Here is a 24,339-nt window from a genome sequence, read left to right as displayed (position 1 = left end):
GGATGCCTGGCTGGCTCTGCCAGTGGAACTGGTGACTCTTGATGTCAGGATTGTGAATTCAGAATCCCTAATCCCTACGTTGGATGTAGGGATTACTTAAAAATAAAATCTTTTTTTTTTTTTAAAGATTTTATTTATTTGTTCATGAGAGACAGAGAGAGAGGGAGAGAAAGGCAGAGGGAGAAGCAGGCTCCCAAGGAGCAGAGAGCCTGATGCAGGACTCGATCCCAGGACTCTGGGATCATGACCTGAGCCGAAGGCAGATGCTTAACCATCTGAGCCACCCAGGCGCCCTTAAAAATAAAATCTTTTTTTTTTCTTCTAAAGCTTTTATTTATTTATTTGACAGAGAGATAGAGAGAGAGCACAAGTAGGCAGAGAGAGAGGGGGAAGCAGACTCTCCACTGAGCAGGGAGCCTGACGCGGGGCTCAATCCCAGTACCCTGGGATCATGACCTGAGCCGAAGGCAGCCGCTTAACTGACTGAGCCACCCAGGTGCCCCCAAAATAAAATCTTAAAAAAAAAAAAAGTTTTGTCTGGTCAGAACCAGTAAGGTAATCAATCTGTCACATGGGCCCCCTCCGTCCCCCAAAAGGCAGATGATGTAATCCACCTAAGACCCTTTTGTCTCCAAAGAAAGGTGGCCACACCGTAAATAATCCTTTTTTGTTTATGACTTCTTTGTCTTATCTTTAAAACCTTTCTTTTTTGTAGCCCTCTGGATCTTCCCTTCAACTGCAAGATGGGATGCTGCCTCATTCACGAATTAATAAAGCCCTTTAGATCTTCAGATTTACTTGAATTTTGTCTTTTAACACCTTCCTGGCAATTAAAACTACCTGAGAGTATTTGCTTTTTTTTTTTTTGTCTAGCATATCTCTTGGGGACCTTGCCTGTCTTATTTCCAGCTTGTGTTCTAGTGCCTAGAATAGCGTCTGCCATGTTCATGTGCACAATAAATGCCTGTTGAATAAATGAATGGATTTTGTTAATTATGTGACCATTTCACAAAAGGGCAAACTGAAGCCCTTGAGAGACAGAGGCCTTAGGTAAGTGTCTTTGTCCAAGTTAGTCCAAGCACAGAGCAGCTGTTGCCCAATTCCCCTCAATTTCTTTGCCCCTGCCCCACCATTAGAGTCCAAAGCCAGCAGCCGACATTTCCCGGGGGTGCGGTTCTCCCCGCAGTGTCGCCTGGATCCCGCCAGGTGGCAACAGAGGTGGCGGCACACAGTCGACAGGAGCAGGCGGTGCGGGAAGGAGGATTTCCGCTTCCGGGAGGGGCTGGTCGTTTCCGCTTCCGGACACTTAAAATGTTAGTTGCTGACGGGAGGATGGAAGGTCTGGTGGCTCAGTGCTCCGCAAGGCTGTTGCAGCAGGTAGGACCACATGGGACCAGTGAAAAGACTGGGAGGGGAAGGACTAGGATCTGCCCCCCACCCGAGCAGCATCGGGACAGCGGCAGGGAGGCGGGGACCGCCCTGGTCCCCCCACCCCCCCGGGCGCGGGCAGCGTTGTCCCGAGATCCAGGTCTGTGCTACCTCGGAAGCGAACACCGTCCCAGGGATGGCCCTCCAGGGTGGAGAGGAAAAACCCATCCTAACAAGGCCCATGTGACAATGATCTTCAGCCTTCCAAACCAGCATCCCCGACGTAGAGGTCCTTGTCCTCTCCTAGAGCCCCCCAAACCAGCGTCTTTGGTGCGCTGAAGCTTGGCGTGTCCAGTACAGGCTTTCCCCACTGTGCCCCTCCTTCCCCGCACACACGTGCTCTCTCAGGATGCGGGGGTGGGGGGGGTCAGGCAGAGAGGGAAGTGGGATAAGAGCGGGAGCCTTGGGTCCTCGTTCGCAGCTCAGCTGTTCTCTCCATTGTTACTGAGCAAGAGGAATCTAAAAAGCCCACACAGTGGTTCATTTGCCCTCCACTGTCAGTATTCCTGGGGGAAGAACAGTCACAGCTTATAAAAGTGAAAGTGGGATATTTACATTACCCTTTATGCTCAGGTGGGGAGGGGTAATAAAGTGGTTTAAGTACTTCTATCAAGGGAACTGCTTTATACCAAATCAGCAATCACAAAATACAAGTTGGTCAAGTAAAATGGCAAGTTCTTTCTTGTTTTGAGCCATATATTCTTTGTCAGTGTTGGGGTGTAAGTACCTTATCATTGGATTGCGATAAAGAATTATAGAGATAATTTCTGGAAAATGTTTAGCTGTGTGCGTGGAACATAATATATGGTCATTTATGGCAACCTGTTCATGCTGTAGTTACCTCCTGGTAAACATTCTCAAATTTCAGGTGAGGAATCTCCCTTTTAGTAATTCTCTTAGGCTGGAAGCTTTATTGTCTTCTGGATTGGCATGTTTTTAGTTTTAGGTATTAGAGAAAAATCCTGGTTTAGGATCTGAGACAATGGAAGCTAAGGGAAAAATTGGGAAGTCATTTTGTCTAAGAAAGGGCAAAAGACACTTGAAGTATATTAAATGTGACAAAAGGCATTTCCTTTTTAAAAGAGCCCCAAGTCCTAAGATTTGGTAGTTAGGTCAGGTTGGTCACTCTTGAACTTAACTGGTGCTCTCATTAAATCAGAGTGGTTTACTAAGACCAAAGAAACAGGATATAAGGCTTATCCCATTATGTACTTAACACCCCTGTGCCTCTCCTCCAACATACACACTTAATTCTTTCACACAAAAGGATAATATGCTGGGACACCTGGGTGGCTCAGTTGGTTAAGCATCTACCTTCAGCTCAGGTCATGATTCCGAGGTCCTGGGATCCAGTCCCTTGTAGGGCTCCTTGCGTAATGGGGAGTCTGCTTCTCCTTCTGCCTGCCCCTCCCCCTGTTTGTGCTTTCTCTCTCTGACAAATGAATAAATAAAATTAAAAAAAATGATAATATGCTGATGTAATCAAAAGCCTCGAGGGAAAATCACAGCTTATCAAAGGGAAGTCCCATCAATCCCATCACCTCTGCCATGCCCTGTTGGAGAGGAGTAAGTTCATGGTGCAGTTTATCACATTACGGAAGTCGTCAATCGTAAGTGGACTGTGGACTGAACAAAGTGCCTTTTCCTTAGGAAAAAGAGATTAAGTCTCTGACTGCCGAAATTGATCGGTTAAAAAACTGCGGCTCTTTAGAAGCTTCTCCAAATTTGGAGCAGTTGCGAGAAGAAAATTTAAAATTAAAGTATCGACTGAATATCCTTAGAAAGGTAAGTACTGCAGGTTGTTTTTCATTCTGTAATTTGAATTATTGTATCTTTTAAAAAACTTTTGTTATCAAAGATTCAGAAAGTATACCCTGAGGAATATGGAGACATGAGTAAAGACACCCTGTCTTTTCCCCTGCCTTAGACTAGTTAGGACTAAGTTGTTGGTGCAAGTAACGGAGAAGTTAGTGTAGCTTTGTCCTTCCAGGGCCCCTTGAAATGTTTGATCATACTAAATATGTGACCAGCTTGAAGTAGGCTTCAAATAAGGTTGAGACATTTCTTTTAATAGTTTATGCCAGTCCTTTTTTTAAAAAAACGTTTTTTGAATTTTAAATAATTTCCTCTATCAAAAGAAAATATTAGAATATAACCACAGTCCTTCTCTGCCCTAAGTTGGTTATTTTACAGTTTATATTTCATAGTGTCATTTGTTTTTTTTCCACTTAATATTTCAGAACTTTTTTTTTTCCATGAAGCTTGTGCTGTATTTGTTATTTAATAACCTTATAATCTAACAGTGTTTATCAGTTTTGTCAAAAAACTGAGCTTGTTTTAGTGGAGGTTTTAATTTCTTGGCCTGCCTTTCAAGTCTGCTGATGACACATCCTGGAGGATGACCTCACCCCCATAATTGTTCTCCAGTATGTGTATACTACTTCAGCCAGGCTGTACTGGCATTATATTCTTTTTTCCAAAGCTGACTCCATTTATTTATCTTAGACTCTGCCCGCCCCACTCCCATGAAGTCTTTTCAATCACCTACTTGGGATCTGTTCTGCTTGAAATAACTTTTTCTTTGAGTCTTCTAAAATAACATTTCTTTTCCTTGGAGTCTTCCCCCAAATACCTCACTTTTCTGATTACCTCATTTATTCTGCACTTATTTGTATTCATTTCTGTATTTATTTTAATTCAGAAGTATTATTAGATGTCTGTGTGGTAGAAGGTATGAGGAAAAACACAAAAGAAGAACAGTTTATTATCATTATTATTATTATTTTTTTAAGATTTTAAGTAATCTCTACACCCAGCGTAAGGGCTCGAACTTACAGCCCCAAGATCAAGAGTCCCATGCTCTACCGACTGAGCCAGCTAGGCACCCCAAGTACAGTGTATTCTAATACACGTTTCCATAATGCATATTAGCTCTAATGTGTAAATGACAGAATGCTGTCAGTGTAATGGGGGGGCCCGTTGGTTCTTTCACAAATACTTTGCCCTACTGAGAAACAGTAGCTAAACACAAGGTACACAAACAACAGAAAACAAGTCATAGATGAATAAAATACTGTGTGGGACACCCATTCATTCACCCTAACTTCTTTCCCTGGTCACTTTGGTCACATGCTCCGACTGAGAACCACTTACTGGATGGTTGTCCTGTTAGTTTCTCAGCATTTCCCAGATGTGAGAGCATTGCACAATGTATGTTACCTTTTGGTGTGTTACCTTCTCAAGACATTTGAAGGTTTCTCAAAATATTGGGGAGTATTTTGTATGATAATTTAATATTTTGTTGACATTTTCATTTTTTTCTCAGAGTCTTCAAGCAGAAAGAACCAGACCAACTAAAGATATGATTAACATCAATAGCCGACTGCAAGATGTCTTTGGTTGTGCCATTCACGCTGCATATCCAGATTTGGAAAATCCTCCTCTGATAGTGACACCAAGTCAACAGCCCAAGTTTGGGGACTACCAGTGTAATAGTGCTATGGGTATCTCTCAGGTGACTGTATTATTGTAAAGCATTCTTGGTGATTTGATTTTCTTAAGCATTAATCATCATCGTTACTTCTTACATAAATAGTAGCAAATTGTATTCTCAATGAAAAGAACATTTTCCACAGTTCTGAAAAACTTGAGAAAAGAGGAAGTATGTTTTTGATTTTAAAACACAAGTTTGAATATTCAAATTTTATATGTATATTTTATATGTTTTTTCAGTATTTAAGGGTGGTAGTTGATACTCTTGGTACTTCCCTCCTGTTATGTCCAGGATTGCTGTGTGTTATTGATGATTATCGGAAGGTGAGAGATTACAAATTAGCCATTTACCAGCCAGTGTCCCCATTACATATGTGATGCAGCTGTGGTATCTCTGAGGTGGGCTTATGTATTTCATTTTCAGTTAGAGGAATCCCCCCCCTTTTTTTTTTAGTAAGAACCATTTTGAGTTACATTTTTAAATTTATTTTTTATTTTTTAAATTTATTTATGAGGTGAGCAAGCACAAGCAGGGGGGAGGGGCGGAGGGAGAAGCAGACTCCCCTGCTGAGTAGGGAGCCCGATGCGGGGCTCAATCCCAGGATTCTGGGATCATGACCTGAGCAGAAGACAGACGCTTAATGGCTGAGCCTCCCAGGTACCCACATTTTTAAATTTTTATTTAATTACTCAAGAGAGAGGGAGACGGACAAGCAGACTCCATGCTCAATGAGCAGGGAGCCTGACGCTCAACGAACTGAGCCACCCAGTTGCCCCAGAATTCCCCAGTTTAAATAGCTGCATTGTATAATATGTTTGTGGTTAAGGTTATAACGGTACTATTTTTATTACCCAAGCCTGAATATTGCACACTTTCATGATTGGAAAAGTCCAAATGTGAATATCCTGGAAACCAGCATCATAACTAAAGATTTAATTTTATGTATTTTTTTTAAAGATTTTATTTATTCAGCAGAGGGAGAGGGAGAAGCAGACTCCCTGCTGAGCTGGGAGCCTGACGTGGGGCTTGATCCCAGGACCTGGAGATCGTGACCTGAGCTGAAGGCAGATGCTTAACCATCTGAGCCACCCAGTCGCCCCATAACTAAAAATTTTAAGTCTTCATAAAAGAGTTACAGATAATGTGTGGCAGCTCATTTTGAAATGGAGATCATGTGCCTTGGGCACTTTTGTATTCCTCTTGGCACTGTTGATGCTTGATGCTTTAATCTATCCATCTACAAGGTCATTGGACTTCTTTGCTTCTGCCTCTTGATGGGTCTTAATGTCAGATGCATCTCATGCTTTATCAGTTGTGTATTTCTGAGTAACTTGCTGGACTCTGTTGTGTAATGAATCATTTTACATTGTGTTACAGATCCTCAAAACCAAGGAACAGAAAGTTAATCCAAGAGAAATTGCCGAAAACATTACCAAACACCTCCCAGACAATGAATGTGTTGAAAAAGTTGAAATTGCCGGCCCTGGTATGACAGTGTTACCCTTCTTAAGTAGTTGTATTGATGTTGGGTCCTTTTTGAAATAAAAGGAACCATATAACATATAAATGTAGGTTTAAACTGGTATACTGAACAAGGTGGTGAAACACCTTGGATTGAGAGTTACGAAACTGAGGTTTTGGTCTAGACTGAGGTGCCTGATCTTGGATGAGTTATTTCACCTCTCTGTGACTCAGTTTTTCATTAGCAAAAAGGAGATGGATAATGGCAGATAAATCTGTGATAAAAGGTCCACCAACAAATCATATACTGAGAGTGAAGGGGCCCAGGATTAAGTAGGAAGCTTCAAGAGAGTGGTAATGTTTGAAATAGATACTGAAAGAAGGAGTTAACTAGAGGGCCTTAGGTGGTGTTGGAGTCTTTTAAGTTTTGCCAGAGCCTTATCAGCATTCTGGAGCCAGCATAATTGAAATTGAGAAAGTCTTTGGAAGTGAGCAATCAGAATTCTAAGATAGGAAGCTATCTGATTTTTTTTTCTCTCCTCTTACTGTTCATTAGGTTTTATTAATGTCCACTTAAGAAAGGACTTTGTATCACAACAGTTGACCAGTCTCCTGGTGAATGGTGTTAAACTACCTGCCCTTGGAGAGAATAAAAAGGTATATGCACAGTTTGCAATGATATATTAACACCTTAGAGCTGTATGACAAGGGCTGGGAGGGAACTGGCGGTCACTTTTTATATTGAGATTTAATCATTAATATTCAAGGTTATGGACATAACTGAAATAGCCTTTTGCCTGGGTCTTGCTTATTACGTGATTTTTCTTTTCACTTCATTCCACAAGGCATTTGAAGTAGCCAGCTGATACTTATGAGGTTTGGCTGAAATAGAGGATAGATTATTTGTATAAACAAATTTGATCCAATTAATCATGGACAAGTAGATTCACCAGAAATCTAACACAGTTGAATTACAACCTAAGCTGTTATTTAAGTCTGAGTTTATTTTTAAATGTTATTAATGAATGTTAGCAGAATAAAATGTCTATACCCCTTTAAAAAATTTTTTTAATTGACGGTATTGACATACCATGCAAATTTTTTTTTTTAAAGATTTATTTATTTATTTATTTGAGAGAGAGAATGAGAGAGAGAGAGAGCATGAGAGGGGGAGGGTCAGAGGGAGAAGCAGACTCCCCGCCGAGCAGGGAGCCCGATGCGGGACTCGATCCAGGGACTCCAGGATCATGACCTGAGCCGAAGGCAGTCGCTTAACCAACTGAGCCACCCAGGCGCCCATACCGTGCAAATTTAAGATGTACACGGTGTTACTTTGATACATTTATATATTGTAACATAATGGCCTTTGTACCTATATTTACCACTTTAAATAATTAAAGTACAATACTGTCTAAAAAAACTTTTTTTTTTCCCCCTCTTTCTGTCTCAGGTTGTAGTTGACTTCTCCTCTCCCAACATAGCTAAGGAAATGCACGTAGGCCATCTCAGATCAACTATCATAGGAGAGAGCATGTGCCGCCTCTTTGAGTTTGCAGGATATGATGTGCTAAGGTATATGTGCTCTTCCCTTTAGAAATTTCTATAGAAAATAGGAAATGTTGCTTGAGAAAGAATCAGTGATTCATAAGTATGGTTCTGCTTCTAATCACCCTGTGGGCTTTTTAAATAAATTATGTCCTGGGCTTCTCTAAACTGATACCTTTTAGACTGTCTGGGGATGGAGCCAAGGAAAATCTCCCCCATTCATTCCACAAATATTTCTTGAGTGCTTCCTGTATCCATGGGGTTATATTTTACTAGGGGGAAGGGTAGGCAAGAAAGAGATTATGCTGGGCCTGTAGGCCATGGTAGGAAACTGGGATTTTATTCTTAAGTGTGATGGGAAGCTATTGAAGAATTTTAATTAGGAGGAGCAATGTAATCTAATTAAGGATTATTCTGGCGTCTGTGAAGAAACTAGGCAAGGAAGGCAGAACTGTAAGAAGACTATTGTAATAATCTAGTTAGGAGGTGATCTGGTGGTTTGAGATTAGTTAAAAGCAGTAAGGTGTAAAGTGGTTGGATTGACACATTTTGAAGAATTTTGTCCACTGACATTGGTTCTCAAATCACACTAAGATAATTGGTTGAAAAGTTAAATTTTCATAAAACTGTAATGATCGACATTGGCTCACCTTTTTAGACATTGGCCTAAATCACACTAAGATAATTGGATGAAAAGTTAAAATTTTCATAAAGTAATGATCAACATTGGCTCACCTGTCTGTCTCAGTTAACTACACAATAAACAAATCATAGTTCATTGATAGGAACTTCATTGACCACAAATCCTGGAGGCCGGTTATGTGCAGACTCTGTCAGTGGGTATACATTTTATATATTTTTTTTGTAAAGATTTTGTTTGTTTATTTGAGAGAGAGTGAATGAGAGAGAACACAAGTTGGGGGAGGGCCAGAGAGAGAAGCAGAGTACTGGCTGACATCGGACTCAGTCGCAGGACTCTGGGATCATGACCTGAGCCGAAGGCAGACGCTTAATTGACTGAGCCACCCAGGCACCCCAGTGGGTAAACATTTCTAAATGTACATTGTCCTTGCCTCTCCTGGAGCTTGCAGACCAGTTGAGAAGACAACTGAGTAAACAAGATGTTATCAAATGTGATGTCTGTGTTTGTCATTTTTAAATGATTTTGTCTTCTGATTGGCATTAGATTAAACCATGTAGGAGACTGGGGGACCCAGTTTGGCATGCTCATCGCTCACCTGCAAGATAAATTTCCAGATTACCTAACAGTGTCACCTCCTATTGGGGATCTTCAGGCCTTTTATAAGGTTAGATACCATTTATTGTTATAATATTTTTGTGTTTACCATTCATAATAATTATTAGTTTTCTTTAGGGAGTTCAGAATGGTATTTGAAGCTACTATGGGGTTAAAACTAAACTCTCTGCCCCTTAACACAGCATCTTTGCATTTTTAATTGGTGTATGTTAAAAGTTGAACTCTACCATATTACCCATTATTAAGTGAATTTAGAAGTTCATTGATCAAAAGACATTTTAGTATTTAAAAATTTTTTTGATGTTCTCATTTTATATAAGTTGAAAATGTTATAGTATATGTAAGAATAGTTTTTAAAAGACAAATGTACTATAAACCATAATTTTAAATTGATCACTGGTCACCTTTCACTTGTGACATCCATATACAAATCTTTATTACATTGTTTGTGATTATAATACAATTTTTGTATTGTGTTTAACATTTCATTATCAACTTTCATGTTACTGTATGGTTTGGCTGCACATTGTTTTGTTGGATTGATGTACTGAAGTTTATATTAATTCCTATTGGGGTTTTTTTCTCCCTGCATTTTTGGAATGCTTTTATTCATTCAGTAAACAACTTTGAGACAACGTGTACATATAAGTTTTTTCTATTTTTAAAATTATTTCCTTTTGATAGACAACTTCCCAAGAATAGGATTACAGCATTAAAAAGTAAACATTTGTGTGGTTTTTTCTTGTTGTTAATGTTTTTTGGGGTTTGTCTTGGTAAGTATTTTCTAATGAAAAAATTGAAAATAATATGTTTACTGATGTGAGACTGGTCAATTATATAGCTAATGTTATAAAACACAGTAAAAGAAAAACTGTATATTCCAGTTTTTGTTAAAACACATAGGTATGTATTTGCAAAGAAATGTCTAGAATTAATGCAGCAAAACATTATCCCTGGTTAGGTTGGGGTAGAATTAACAATATATATTTTTTTGCAGTAAGCATGTGTTACTTTCAGAATAGATAGAAACAATGAAAGCAATATTATTTTTAATTACAAAGAATGAGTTATTCATCCAGGACCATATCCAAAGTGGAAGATGAAGCACAGAAAATTCAGCTCTACCTGTTAGTTATTCTTTATTACTCTTAAATCATTAGGGTGAAGAAGGTTTTTGTGAATTGGAAAAGTGGAGGTAGCACTGTGATGAGAATTTGGTATTTTCAAGAAAAATGATTTCAAAAGAAGTAATAGTGTTCTTTGGCACATTCATTTTAACTATTGTTGAATGTTGAGATAGAGCACCTGTTCTGTTTTTTGTACTGGTGTTGTAAATTTTCACTTTCCTCACTTTTGTTTTTTTTTTGTTTGTGTGTTTGCTTTTTGTTTTAGAAATTCTTTACCTAGAAATAAAAGGCTGGCTTTTTACAAACATTACTTTTTTTTTTTTCCTCTTAAAAATAGGAATCCAAGAAGAGATTTGATACTGAGGAGGAATTTAAGAAGCGGGCATACCAGTGTGTAGTTTTGCTCCAAAGTAAAAATCCAGATATTACAAAAGCTTGGAAGCTTATCTGTGATGTTTCCCGCCAAGGTGAGTTTCTGGGCTTCGTTCATTCATTCATCCAAGAAATATCATTGCATGTAGTTTCCTTGGGTCTTTACTCAGAATGACCTTTAATGACATGTTAAACTTTAAAAGACTGGCAAATAGATCTTTTTAAAAATATTTTCTGACACTGAAACAACTATTAAGAAAATTTATTAAGATAATCAAGAGCAAATTTTAACTTTCTTAGAAACCAAGAAAAATTAATTAGGAAAAAAATTCAATTCCAAAAACATTTTTTTTAATCAGGAAAGAAAAGAGGGAAAATCCTATTCATAGTAGCAACCAAAGCTATAAAACACATTGGAATAAATTTATTTAGAAATGTGTCAGACCAAAGTGAAGAGAAATAAATAACAGGATATAAGACAATTTAGGTTTTCAAACATAATTTTAAAGGTCACTTTGAAGAATAAATGGGTAAGAATAGCCAATAAATCTTTGAAAAAGAAGGCTAACGATGGGGGCGCCTGGGTGGCTCAGTCGTTAAGCGCCTGCCTTCGGCTCAGGTCATGATCCCAGGGTCCTGGGATCGAGCCCCGCATCGGGCTCCCTGCTCAGCGGGAGGCCTGCTTCTCCCTCTCCCACTGCCCCTGCTTGTGTTCCCTCTCTCGCTATCTCTCTCTGTGTCAAATAAATAAATAAATAAAATCAAAAAAAAAAAAAAAAAAAGAAGGCTAACGATGGCTATTTTGCACTACTAGTTTGTTAAAATGTTTTATAATGCTACCCTAGGTAGTATTGCATCACTGATGCATGGCTAGGCAGGTAAATGATACAATTTAGAGAAAATTGTAAGAAAATTTTAAAAATATTTGATCTCAAATAAGAAAGGCCTATTCATTTTTTCTTTTCATTTACATTTTTTAAGGATAACATTTCTAAAGTTAACACAAGAAGCGCCTGCTGCTTGTAGAAAAAAACAGATGTGGACAGGGAAAAAGAAAAAAAATACAGTCTCACTATTAATATTTTGATGGGTGTCTTACATTTTCAAAATAGCAGTATGTTATATAATGTTCTTTATCATATTTTTAAGCGGGGAGCCTACTTAATAAATGTTGCAGGGTTTTTTTTTTATGATTTTATTCATTTATTTGACAGAGCACAAGCGGGGGGAGCTGCAGAGGGAGGGGGAGAAGCAGGCTCTCTGCAGAGCAGGGAGCCCGATGCGGGGCTCGATCCCAGGACCCCGGGATCATGACCTGAGCCGAAGGCAGATGCCCAATGACTGAGCCACCCAGGCGCCCCTAAAATGTTGCAGTTAAATAATAAATTTCTTATAATGTAAGATGTATGTCTCCTCTTTGTTTAAATTCTTACAAATTTTTTTAAATTTGGTGACTTTTTTCCCTAGAGTTTAATAAAATCTATGACGCATTGGACATCTCTTTAATAGAGAGAGGGGAATCCTTCTATCAAGACAGGATGAATGACATTGTAAAGGAATTCGAAGATAAAGGTAGGCATTCCTTTTTTTTTTTTTTAAGCTTTTCATTATGGAAATTTTCAGACATAGGCAAAAGTGGAGAGAATATTACAATCTTTTAATCATTAGGGTTTTTTTTCAGTCTGTACATTTAATATATATCTTAAAAATTATGTAAATCCATAGGGTCCCTCCCCACTCCCTGCTTTTTTCTTTTGTTATTGAAGAAACTGGGCCATTTGTCTTAGAGAATTTCCCAAATGGTATTATTTAACACTTCCTCATATCTGTATCTTCTGAAGAGGCTTGATTTAAATTATGGTTTGTGTTTTTTTTTCTTTGTCTTTTGTTTATTTGCAATCAGTCCAACAGTGTCTGGTTCGCTCTCTTTGTGTTAAGGTGGATTAGTAGGTTCAGGTGTCAGCCTGATAGAGCCACACATTTTCCTATTAGACCTTCCCCTATTGTTTTTTTTTTTTTTTTTTAAGATTTTTATTTATTCATTTGAGATAGCGAGAATGAGAGAGAGTACATGAGACGGGGGAGGGTCAGAGGGAGAAGCAGACTCCCTGCCGAGCAGGGAGCCCGATGCGGGACTCGATCCCGGGACTCCAGGATCATGACCCGAGCCGAAGGCAGTCGCTTAACGGACTGAGCCACCCAGGCGCCCTCCCCTATTGTTTTTAGCAGCTGTTGATGATCATGACTTTGATCCATTATCATTAAAGGTTGGAAAATGATAGTGTTCTGTTGTTCCTTCTTTATTACACCTTGAATTCTCCTGTGCCAAACATTGCCACATAATTTTGGGTTACCCTGAAGTACAGTTCACAAAAGACAAGCAGTATAAATTCATCACTTTCAGGATAGTAAATTTTAGCATTATTATAAAGATCCATTCATCACCAAATATTTCATATTTTTTAATTATTTACCTTTTATTACACTTCTTAATTTTTTTTTTTTTTTAAGATTTTTATTTATTAGAGAGAGAGCATGAGAGGGGGTAGATTCAGAGGGAGAAGCAGACTCCCTGCTGAGCAGGGAGCCCAATGCTGGACTCAACGTGGGACTCCAGGATCATGACCTGAGCCGAAGGCAGTTGCTTAACCGACTGAGCCACTCAGGCGCCCTGCACTTTTTATTTCTCACTGTCCTATTTTTGGCTAAAGGTGGCCTCCTCAAACTGGATGTCTTGTTTTTTGTCTTTTTCTTGACCCCTATAGTCTTTGATAGTTTACTTACTTTCAGGTACACAACATTCTAAGATTATTTTGTATGTTTCCTGCCTCAGATCTAGAATCAGCTAACCTGTCTTCTCCAAGAAAGCCTGGTTCCTTGACTGGGAATTGGTATTTATTAATCACTTCTGTGGCCTACGGATTATACTTTTAAGATAGTAAAATTTTAGGGGCTTTTTTAATGATGAGAAGGAAGCACAGAGAAATTAGTTACTTGCCAAGGTCATAAAGCTAATAACAAGTCTGAAAATCAAACCTAGGCAGTCTAGCCTCAGAGCTTTTTTTTTTTTTTTTTGGTAGTTAACAGTGCAGTATTGGTTTCTGGAGTACAGTTCAGTGATTGATCACTTACATACAACACCCCAGTGCTCATCATTAAGTGCCCTCCTTAATACCCATCACCTATCTAGCCCATTCACCACCTACCTCCCTCCATCAACCCTCTGTTTTCTATTGTTAAGGGTCTCTTATGGCTTGTTTCCCTCTCCCCTTTTTTTCTTGCCCCTTCCCATATGTTCGTTTGTTTTGTTTCTTAAATTCCACATATGAGCGAGATCATATGGTATTTGTCTTTCTCTGACTTATTTCACTTAGCATAATCTCCTCTAGTTCTATCCGAGTCATTGCAAATGACAAGATTTCATTCTTTTTGATGGCTGAGGAATATCCCATTCTATTTATATGCCACATTGTTATCCATTCATCACTCGATGGACATTTTGGCTCTCCATAGTTTGGCTATTGTTGATAATGCTGCTGTAAGCATCTGGCTGCATGCTTCCCTTGGAATCTGTATTTTTGTATTCTTTGGGTAAATACCTAGTAATGCAATTGCTGGATCGCAGGATCGTTCTATTTCTAACATTTTGAGGAACCTCCATACTGCTCTCCAGTGTGATTGTACTAGTTTACATTCCCGCCAGCAGTGCAAGAGAGTTCCCCTTCCTTCACATTCGGGACTTGTTTTTAACTACGATTTTATACTGCCTTTGCCTTACCAGGCCTCAGATTCCTAAACTGTAAGAAACCAATACTAAGAGTATATTTGCTGCATAGAGTTATTGTGAAGGTTGAATTTCAGACTTAATGAAATTTCGTACATAGTAGCAATCAAATATAGCTTTCTTATTGTCATCATGTTCTTTCTTGTCCCTTATTGCATCAAAGAATTTTGCCTTTTTCGACATGAATGTAAGAACATGATTTTATTTTTTCTTTCCACTAATCATTCCAAATGCTAAGCCCTGCCATGTTTGTTTCCTGGATCCTGGTACAGTTTTCACTTCCGTTCAGTACATTTCAGGAGGCAGTGATATTTCCCCAGAGGAAGTATATGGCCCTAACTTGAAAACAGAGCATGGATTTCCGTTTTCTGTGTCTTTGAGTAGGTGCGCTCCAGTAAGGTGTTTTTTAAGATTTTATTTTTATTTATGAGAGAGAGGGAGAGTGCTGGGGGAGGACCAGAGGGAGAGGGACAAGCAGACTCCGTGCTGAGTGCAGAACCTCATGCAAGGCCCAATCCTAGGACCCAGAGACCATAACCTGAGCTGAAACCAAGAGTCAGATAACCGACTGAGACACCCAGGCGCCCTGTGAGGTGTTTTATAAAGATTTTGGGAGCCAGGTGTAGTGTGAATCCGGGCAACTGCCCGGCTCGTTCACCTGTGCCCTGAGAACATCATGGGTGCCCAGACAGTAGCCATTTTCCAAGACTCATAGTAGGTCATAGTGCCATAGTATGGGGGAAAAATGTAATTTCTTGAGCCCTCTAGTAAATATCTTATAATAACTCATCTTTTATATTCCTTCAGGATTCTTTTAACATTATTAATAAAAATTTCTTTCCTAGGATTTGTGCAAGTGGATGACGGCAGAAAGATTGTGTTTGTCCCAGGATGTTCTATACCATTAACCATAGTAAAATCAGATGGAGGTTATACCTATGATACATCTGACCTGGCTGCTCTTAAGCAAAGACTATTTGAGGAAAAAGCAGATATGATTATCTATGTGGTGGACAGTGGACAAGTGAGTTTGTAGATTTGTTTATGTTCTTACATTATCTGTTTGGAGCTGAGACAGTATGGTAGGGTTTGTGGCATTTAGCACTGGAAGACTATAAGTCTTCCCAAAGACTAAAATTCAGAACTGCAGTGGAACATAAGAGGAAAAACAGGGTTTGGATTTGGTCACACTTCCCAGCTTTTCAGCTTATTTCCATAAACATCAATGACCCTTCCTATCCGAAAGGGTGGTTGTGGACCTAAAATTTAATTGAGATTATTGCATATGAAGCTACCCTTAATTCAGCCACTTTAAAAACTTTTGGACATAGAAAGTAAAACAGTTCTGCTCCTACTCTCACATATATTGGGTATAAAGAAGACTTTTTATAATTGCGCTTGCCTTCTAAGATTTGTGAGTAAAGTTTACAAATCTTTATTCCTAAGCACAGAGTTTTAAGTCACTTTTTTGTTACTAGAAAGCTTAGCAAGTAACTTGCTATTTGTTTCTTTGTAGTCTGTGCACTTCCAGACAGTATTTGGTGCTGCTCAAATGGCTGGTTGGTATGACCCTAAAGTAACTCGAGTGTCTCATGCTGGATTTGGTGTGGTGCTGGGGGAAGACAAGTAAGTCTGGAAAGTCTTGAGTGTTAATAACATACCTGACCCCCAGATTTCTTTGGAAGAGGCTACATTTCATTTGATACCATATTAGAATTAAAATGTGCAATTTTCTTTAGTCTGTATATGTGGTAATGGTGAATCCAACTGAGACTTTTTGTACCTATATCTTATCACTGCTAGAGAATGTGGCCTTTTAGAGAGATTTGGACAAAGTTGAATGAAATAGACTTAACAGATTTATAAAGAGTAAATTGTAAAGTCTGTCATAGTACCTTCTCAGATTTCAAACAGAATACTTAACAGTGTATTTCAAACATTTTGTAAATGTCTGGTTTTTTTCCTTCACAGTTGAACACCTGGTCAACACATATACATTTATTGATTCCAATTGAGTTTTAAAATTCACAGCTTTTATTTTTATGTTTATCTCAAAAATACTAAGTTTGAGACCTACATGTTTGTTTTTTAAACATTTTTATTTATTTGAGAGAGAGAGAGAATGAGTGGTGGGGAGGGGCAGAGGGAGAGAAGCAGACTCCCTGCTGAGCAGGAAGCCCGATGCAGGGCTTGATCCCAGGACCCTGAGATCATGACCTCAGCCGAAGGTAGATAGATGTCTAGCTTAACTGACTGAGCCACCCAGGTGCCCTGAGACCTACATGTTAATATATTTCCAATTTTTCTATTTTCCAGTCATTTCCCCACATTCTGTTCAGTGTTTACAAAATAAAATGTAAATACAAGCAAATATATATAGACAGTGTTCATCAATTTAAAGGCACAAAATTTTTAGCATCTTGCATTTAATAGTGTGTTAGGATCACTTAACTATTTAATTATCATGTCTCTTAAAATCTGTGGCATTTTAGATTTAGTGATACAGCCCAAATATAACACAAAGGTGGTAATGGTTTTAAAAACCACATGAAGTTGCTCAAGATGCTTGGTTAGCCATTGTTACAGAAGCCTTAATTAAGCATTGTAAAAGGCTAGGTGTGTCAAGGTATTATTTTAGATACAGATTATATGGAGATCACAGACTTGGAATCAACATCAAACTTCTGTATATAATGTAGGACTCTTCTCTAGAGCTGCACTTTTTGCAATCAAGACTCTAGGTCCTTATTTGGTGTCCATGGTTGTCCTAAGAAAGTGCTTGAAAACTGAGTTGAGTATTGCCTATATTTTCTTAGTTTCTAAACTGTTCGTTTTTTGGACTGATGTTTAGATGATTATTAACAGTTGGGTGAAATTATCAAATTTACTTTTATATCTACATTTATCACCAATATTCATATCTTGGCATTTAACTTGTTGATCATGTAATGCTAAGGGATTTTTTTCCCTTGATTTGTTGTTTCATATTTCTGCACTCAGCATCATGTAATTATGGCATCATAGGCCACATAAAGAAAAATAATTTTAGGGCGCCTGGGTGGCTCAGTTGGTTAAGCGACTGCCTTCGGCTCAGGTCATGATCCTGGAGTCCCTGGATCGAGTCCCGCATCGGGCTCCCTGCTCGGCAGGGAGTCTGCTTCTCCCTCTGACCCTCCTCCCTCTCATGCTCTCTGTATCTCATTCTCTCTGTCTCAAATAAATAAATAAAATCTTTAAAAAAAAAAAAAAAGAAAAAAGAAAAATAATTTTAATAGTTAACCAGTGGCAGCTTACCATATTTTAAAATACATTAAAATGCTCAGATTCTGCTGTTTCTTAGTGAAATTTTCTGTTTTATTTATTTATTTTTAAAGATTTATCTATTAGAGCATACCAGTGGGGGGAGGGGCAGAGGGAGAGGGAGAGAATCTCAAGCAGACTCCCTGCTGAGTGTGGAACCTGATGCAGAGCTCAATCCCATAACCCTGAGATCATGACCTAAGCTGAAATCAAGAATCAGACACTTAACTGACTGAGCCACCCAGGTGCCCTGAAATTTTCTGTTTTAATTATAGTAAATAGTTTACCCTTTAATCATCTTCTTCTTCTTCCTTGGACCCCTATTTACTGAGCACCTGTGCATGGCATTGGCTGGGTGCTCCAGTGTATACACAAAGATAATAGAAAATGACCTTTTCCTTGAAGGAGCCTGTCTTATGAAGGGGAGCAATTTCCTGGGGAGCCTGTTAAACTATACATGCCAGGCCCCACCAGGGGAGTTATTGATATACTAGGTTCTAAAGTAGGTATTAGGTATTTTTTTAAAAACTTCTGATACTCAGATATGGATCTTCATATTAGAACCACTGGTCCTAGGAATAAGCCAACACCAAAAAAACACACAAAAATTCAAGGCAGGTGCAGATAAGGACTAACAGAAAAGACCAGTTATTATAGAGACAACATTAGGGGAAGGCCTCCTTTACCATTTTGTCTAGCTTTATGATAGGTAACATTTTATCAGGCAGAAGATTTGAAGGTTGCTGAATACTACTACTTAGGGGATGTCATAAGGAAAGCCACAGAAGTATTTAATGTATTCAGAGCATGGGTAATAAAGGAGTTTTAATTCTGTAATAAATGGCAAGAAGATTCTAAGGTAACTCTGAAAATATAACTTTAATAGGAAGTATCTTGATTATTTTGGTGGGCTTTGTGTTTGATAGAAAAGCATGCTTCATTTGTACCATTACTGCTTTGAAAATTTTTTAAGATTTTATTAAGCTTTTATTTTTAAGTAATTTCTGTACCCAGTGTGGGGCTTGAACTTACAACCCTGAGATCAAGAGTCATACACTCTACTGACTGAGCCAGCGAGGCACCCCAAAGAATTTTTAACGTTAAAAAAAAAAAATTACAAACTCAGTGTTGTGCAGACTTCTGTTTAATAGGTAAAATCCAATTTTTAAAAAGTAATCTCTGTGGCCACCATGGGGCTTGAACTCATGACCCCGAGATCAAGAATCTCATGCTCAGGGCGCCTGGGTGGCTCAGTGGGTTAAACTTCTGCCTTCGGCTCGGGTCGTGATTCCAGGGTCCCGGGATCGAGTCCCGCATCGTGCTCCTTGCTCAGTGGGGAGCCTGCTTCTCCCTCTCCCTCTGCTGCTCCTCCTGCTTGTGCTCTCTCTCCCCTGTCAAATAAATAAAGTCTTAAAAAATAAGAATGAACTCTTTAAATAAAAAGAAAAAAAATCATATGCTTTACCAATTGAGCCAGCCAGGTGCCCCAGTAGAATCCAATTTTTTTTTAATCCTTTTTTAAGATTTTATTTATTTATTTGACAGAGAGACAGAGAGAGAGAGAACACAAGCAGGGGGAGCGGGAGTGGGAGAAGCAGGCTTCCTGCCAAGCAGGGAGCCCGATGTGGGGCTCGATCCTAGGACCCTGGGATCATGACCTGAGCCGAAGGCAGACGCTGAACCACTGAGACACCCAGGCGCCCCTAGAATCCAATTTTTGTGAAATGCCTTTTTTTTTTTTTTTTTTAAGATTTTACTTATTTGAGATAGAGAGATGGCTAGAGAGGGATCAGGAGCAGGGAGGAGGGAGAAGCAGGCTCCCCACAGACCTGGGAGCCCAATGCAGGACTCGATCCCAGGACCCTAGGGTCATGACCTGAGCTGAAGGCAGACGCTTAACCGACTGAGCCACCCAGGTGCCCCTGTGAAATGCTTTTAATGGTAATGTTGCCCAGGACAGTGCTCCTCAGTGCTTTTGCCCCATCCTCACAGGTGGATTTCAGTGGGTCTGAATGGAGCCCTGGTAGCCTGCTTTTCTTAAGCTCTTCAGCTGATTTCTTTTGTGCATCCAGAGTTGCTTGCCCTCAGCAGGTGGGATTATTATCTAGAGAAATGCAGATGAGATTCCAGTTAGGAATTTGCTTAGTTCCCAAATTGTTCTAGGAGGAAACATGTATTTTATTAATTTTTCAAAGAAGCCAGAATAAGCCAGATTTTGTGTTCATGAAAACAAATTAACAAATGTCTTTATTTTCCTTTTAGGGAGTGTATTACAGGTCCACATGAAGAGAATGCTATTAGGAGCCTAAAGCATAGAAAGCTTTCAGTTGAGGACTATAGATGAAAGATAATTAAGAGTACCACTCTTTCTCTCTTTTGGCATCTTCCCTTTTTGCCAACTGGAATAAAGCAGTGTCAGACCTTCATTTTCAAAGATTTTCTAAGTGAGAAGTTCTGTTTCAAAATCTACTTAATTGAGGGGCGCCTGGATGGCTCAGTCGTTAAGTGTCTGCCTTCAGCTCCAGTCATGATCTTAGGGTCCTGGGATCGAGCCCCACGTCGAGCTCCCTGCTCGGCACACCCCCTGCTTGTGTTTCCTCTCTTGCTGTCTCTCTGTCAAAAAATAATAAAAATCTTTAATAAAAAAAAACATCTACTTAATTGAGACTCAAATTTTTTTAGGAAGAAGTTTAAAACACGTTCAGGTGAAACAGTGCGCCTCATAGACCTTCTGGAAGAAGGACTAAAACGATCCATGGACAAATTGAAGGAAAAAGAAAGAGACAAGGTAATCCTAAGCCTTGTTTGCATATTGTTGTGTGTGTAACATATGTTGTGTTGTGATTTTTTCATTTTTGTTTTTATCAAAAGAACTGGGAAGCATTATGAGGGGCAAATCCACTTAGGACAAGCTTATATTACTCAGATTTTATTGCACAGTAAGTTTCCTTACTGAGCATTTAGTTTGAAAATACAGTTCTTGGCTATTAAAAAGGCTGTTTCCTCTTGCGTTAATGTGGCATATTATCTCTGCTTCTTGTTTGCATTCTCCTGTCACTACTTCGAACCAATGATTCAAAACTATTTCAAAATAAGAGGTTAGACTCTCCAGCCTACAGTAGGATCTACATCTGCTGAGTTCCTCTTTCAGGGAGCACTTGGGAGAGTAGTAGTCCTAGCAGTCAGCACCTACCACCCAAGGCCATTGGTCTGCCGTGTCAGAGTAGGCAGCAACTTAAAGGGCTTTCAGAGCACCCTTAAAAAGGACTGTGGTTCGATTTGTGTGGAATTTGAGTAATTAAAGCAAAATAAAGAAAACTTGACAAGAAAGAAGTAGAGTAAAAGACACAAGAAAAACATTTTTTAAGATAGGAAGGTCAAGAATTGAGATTCAAACAGTAGTGATGTTTTGGAATGAGCGTAACTACTATAAACAGTGTAATTACAGAAAGAGACATAGAGTAGGATGAAATATAGACATGAAAGAGCCCAACACAAAAGAAGGTCCTTTGAGGGAGGGAAAGCCCTTTCGTTTGGTTCGGATAGATCACTGACAATCCAGAGAGCATGAAGGCAGGCCATGAGACTACATTGTTCCCACCTGCTCCCTTTCCATTGCCAACAAAATGAAATGTAAAATAGGTTTTCTCTCTGTTTCTACTAGGTGGATGCCAAGTCTCCACAGCTGGTATCTCCAGAGTAGTTTTTCCTTTTAGTTCTGGCTTAGGCACATCTAGCACAGTCAGATGAAAGGTGGAATATTTGGTCATCTAACTAATTTGTTTACTCTGCATGATGGTAAAAACTGCTTTGGCTCTTCTATTTGGCCAATTTGCATACAGTAAAATGTAAAATATGATGATTTCTTACACATATGTATGCCTGGTAACTCCAGCCATCACCCCAGAAAATTTCCTGTCACCATGGGTCACTTTCATTTATTCTAGGACTTCATATAATATGGTGCTGTTTTCTAGGTGTATCAGTAGTTCATTTCTTTTTATTGCTAAAGAATAGTGTTCTGTTGGGGGGCCTGGGTGGCTCAGTCGTTACGAGTCTGCCTTCGGCTCCGGTCATGATCCCAGAGTCCTGGGATCGAGCCCTGCATAGGGCTCCCTGCTCAGCAGGAAGCCTGCTTCTGCCTCTCCCACTCCCCCTGCTTGTGTTCCCTCTCTCACTGTGTCTCTCTCTGTCAAATAAATAAAATCTTAAAAAAAAGGAATAGTGTTCTGTTGTATGAATATACCAGATTTTGTTCATTCATTCTGTTGATGGGCATTAGGGATGTTTCCGTTTGTTGATTGTTATGAATAAAATGTTAATTTCAACATTGTTAAAGCCCTTTTATGGATACATGCACTTTTACTTTGGGATATATATCTAGGAATATCATTGCTGGGTTTAGGGTTAGAGTTGGCTTATGCTTAACTTCATTAAAAATTGCCAAGGAGGGGCGCCTGGGTGGCTCAGATGGTTAAGCGTCTGCCTTCGGCTCAAGTCATGATCTCAGGGTCCTGGGATCGAGTCCCGCATCGGGCTCCCTGCTCCTTGGGAGCCTGCTTCTCGCTCTGCCTCTCTCTCTCTCTCATGAATAAATAAATAAAATCTTTAAAAAAAAAAAAAAAGCCTTTAAAAAAAAAAATTGCCAAGGAGAGTACTGTAACCATTATGCACTCCCATCATGAATATATGATCGCTCCAGTTGCCCCCATCTACCAACACTGGATTTGTTAGTCTTCTGGTGAAGGCAGTGGCATCTTACTGTGGTTAAAATTTGCATTTCTTGGGGTACCTAGGTGGCTCAGTTAGTTAAGCCTCTGACTCTTGAGTTTGGCTCAGGTCATGATCTCAGGATCATTGAGACCGGGCTCTGAGCAGAGCATGGAGCCTGCTTAAGCCACCCAGGTGCTTGTCTACATGCTTAAGCCTGCTTAAGCATGCACATACGCATGCTTGCTCTTTTGCTCCCTCTCAAAAACAAAATTCCATTTCCCTGATGAGTCATGATGTTGATTGCCTTTTTTAATGCTTATTGGCCATTTATATATCTTTTATGAAGGGTCTTTTCAAGTCTTTTAGCCATTATTTGTTGCAAACCATCAATATTCATTTATATTTACATATTTACCCTTTCCTATGCACTTCATTCCTTCCTGAAGTGTTTTTGCTTCCATCAGGGATTATTTTCCTTCAGTCTGAAGATCTCCTTTTAGTATTTTTTTTTTGTAGTGCAGGTCTGCTGGTGATAAGTTCTGTTGGCATTTGTTTGTCTGAAAACATCTTTGTATTGCCTTTAGTTGTGAACAGTACTTTTAGCAGGCATAGGATTCTAGCCCAGCAGCTGTTCTTTGAGCATTTTATTTTATTTAAGATTTTATTTATTTGTTTGACAGAGAAAAACACAGCAAGTGAGGGAACACAAGCAGGGAGAGTGGGAGAGGGAGAAGCAGGCTCCCCGCTGAACAAGGAGCCCAACACGGGGCTCGATCCCAGGACCCTGGGATCATGACCTGAGCCGAAGGCAGACGCTGAACGACTGAGACACCCAGGCACCCCTGTTCTTTGAGCATTTTAAAGGTGGTATTCCATTGTCTTCCAGCTTCTGTAGTTTCTTGGAATATCAGTTGTCTCATTGTTGCTCCTTTAAAGATAATGTGATTTTTGGGTGCCTGGGTGGCTCAGTTGGTTAAGCGACTGCCTTCGGCTCAGGTCATGATCCTGGAGTCCTGAGATCGAGTCCCACATCGGGCTCCCTGCTTAGCAGAGAGTCTGCTTCTCTGTCTGACCCTCCCCCCCTCTTGTGCTCTCTCTCTCTCTCATTCTCTCTCAAATAAAATCTTTAAAAAAAAAAGATAATGTGACTTTTTCTTAGACTACTTGTACTATTTTTCTTAGACTTTGTTTAGTACTTTGACTAAGAAAGGCCAAAGTGTGGTTTGAGGGTTTTTGCGGGTGGGGGGTGGGGGTGTACTCATCCTGTTTGGGAAGTAGCTGAGCTTCCTTAATCTGTAGGTTGTATCCTTTCATCAGTTTAGGAAAATTCTCAGCCATAGCTCTTAAATTATTGCATCTTTGTCCTATTCTGTTCTTTTCAAAATTCTGAGTACTGTGTTAGAATTTTTGACTGTGTGTCCTACATGTCTCTCACACTCTGCTTTTTTTTTTTAAGATTTTATTTGAGAGGGGCGCCTGGGTGGCTCAGTCATTAAGTGTCTTCGGCTCAGGTCATGATCCTGGAGTCCTGGGATCGAGCCCCGCGTCGGATTCCCCAGGCTTCCCCCTCTGCCCTTCACCCTGCTCATGCTCTCTCTCACTCACTCTCTCTCAAATAAATAAATAAAATCTTTAAAAAAAAAAAAAAGATTTTATTTGAGAGAGAGAGGAGCTGGGAGGAATGAGAAGCAGACTCCCCGCTGAGCAGGGAAGCCTAATGGCGGGGCTCGTCCCAGGACTCTGGGATCATGACCTGAGCCAAAGGCAGACGCTCAACCAACTGAGCCACCCAGGTGCCCGTCTTTTTTTTTTCCATATTTTTTTCCTCCCTCTGCTTCCTTTTGAATATTTTCTACAG

The 24,339-nt window shown here is 39.5% G+C and overlaps 1 protein-coding gene across 2 annotated transcripts in view; it reads left to right on the top strand.

Moving 5' to 3' along the window:
- The first annotated feature begins 1,291 nt into the window (after nucleotides 1–1,291).
- Nucleotides 1,292–24,339, top strand: part of RARS1 (arginyl-tRNA synthetase 1) — a 27,192-nt gene continuing 4,144 nt past the window's right edge. Inside the window, exons 1-12 of one of the 2 annotated variants that reach the window (XM_021698114.2) lie at nucleotides 1,292–1,377; nucleotides 3,079–3,213; nucleotides 4,754–4,942; nucleotides 6,299–6,407; nucleotides 6,939–7,039; nucleotides 7,833–7,954; nucleotides 9,114–9,234; nucleotides 10,650–10,779; nucleotides 12,194–12,256; nucleotides 15,314–15,492; nucleotides 15,985–16,094; nucleotides 20,451–20,556. In XM_021698114.2, the coding sequence (XP_021553789.1) occupies nucleotides 1,312–1,377; nucleotides 3,079–3,213; nucleotides 4,754–4,942; nucleotides 6,299–6,407; nucleotides 6,939–7,039; nucleotides 7,833–7,954; nucleotides 9,114–9,234; nucleotides 10,650–10,779; nucleotides 12,194–12,256; nucleotides 15,314–15,492; nucleotides 15,985–16,094; nucleotides 20,451–20,556 (1,431 nt within the window). In that variant the 5' untranslated portion in view covers nucleotides 1,292–1,311. Of the gene's footprint in view, nucleotides 1,378–3,078; nucleotides 3,214–4,753; nucleotides 4,943–6,298; nucleotides 6,408–6,938; nucleotides 7,040–7,832; nucleotides 7,955–9,113; nucleotides 9,235–10,649; nucleotides 10,780–12,151; nucleotides 12,257–15,313; nucleotides 15,493–15,984; nucleotides 16,095–20,450; nucleotides 20,557–24,339 lie in introns of both variants that reach the window. The other variant, XM_021698104.2, reaches the window with a different exon arrangement.

The sequence above is a fragment of the Neomonachus schauinslandi genome, chromosome 7 (assembly GCF_002201575.2).
Source record: "Neomonachus schauinslandi chromosome 7, ASM220157v2, whole genome shotgun sequence".
NCBI lineage: Eukaryota > Metazoa > Chordata > Mammalia > Carnivora > Phocidae > Neomonachus > Neomonachus schauinslandi.
Note: the sequence above shows the minus strand (reverse complement) of the source record. Positions and strands in the feature narration are given on the sequence as shown.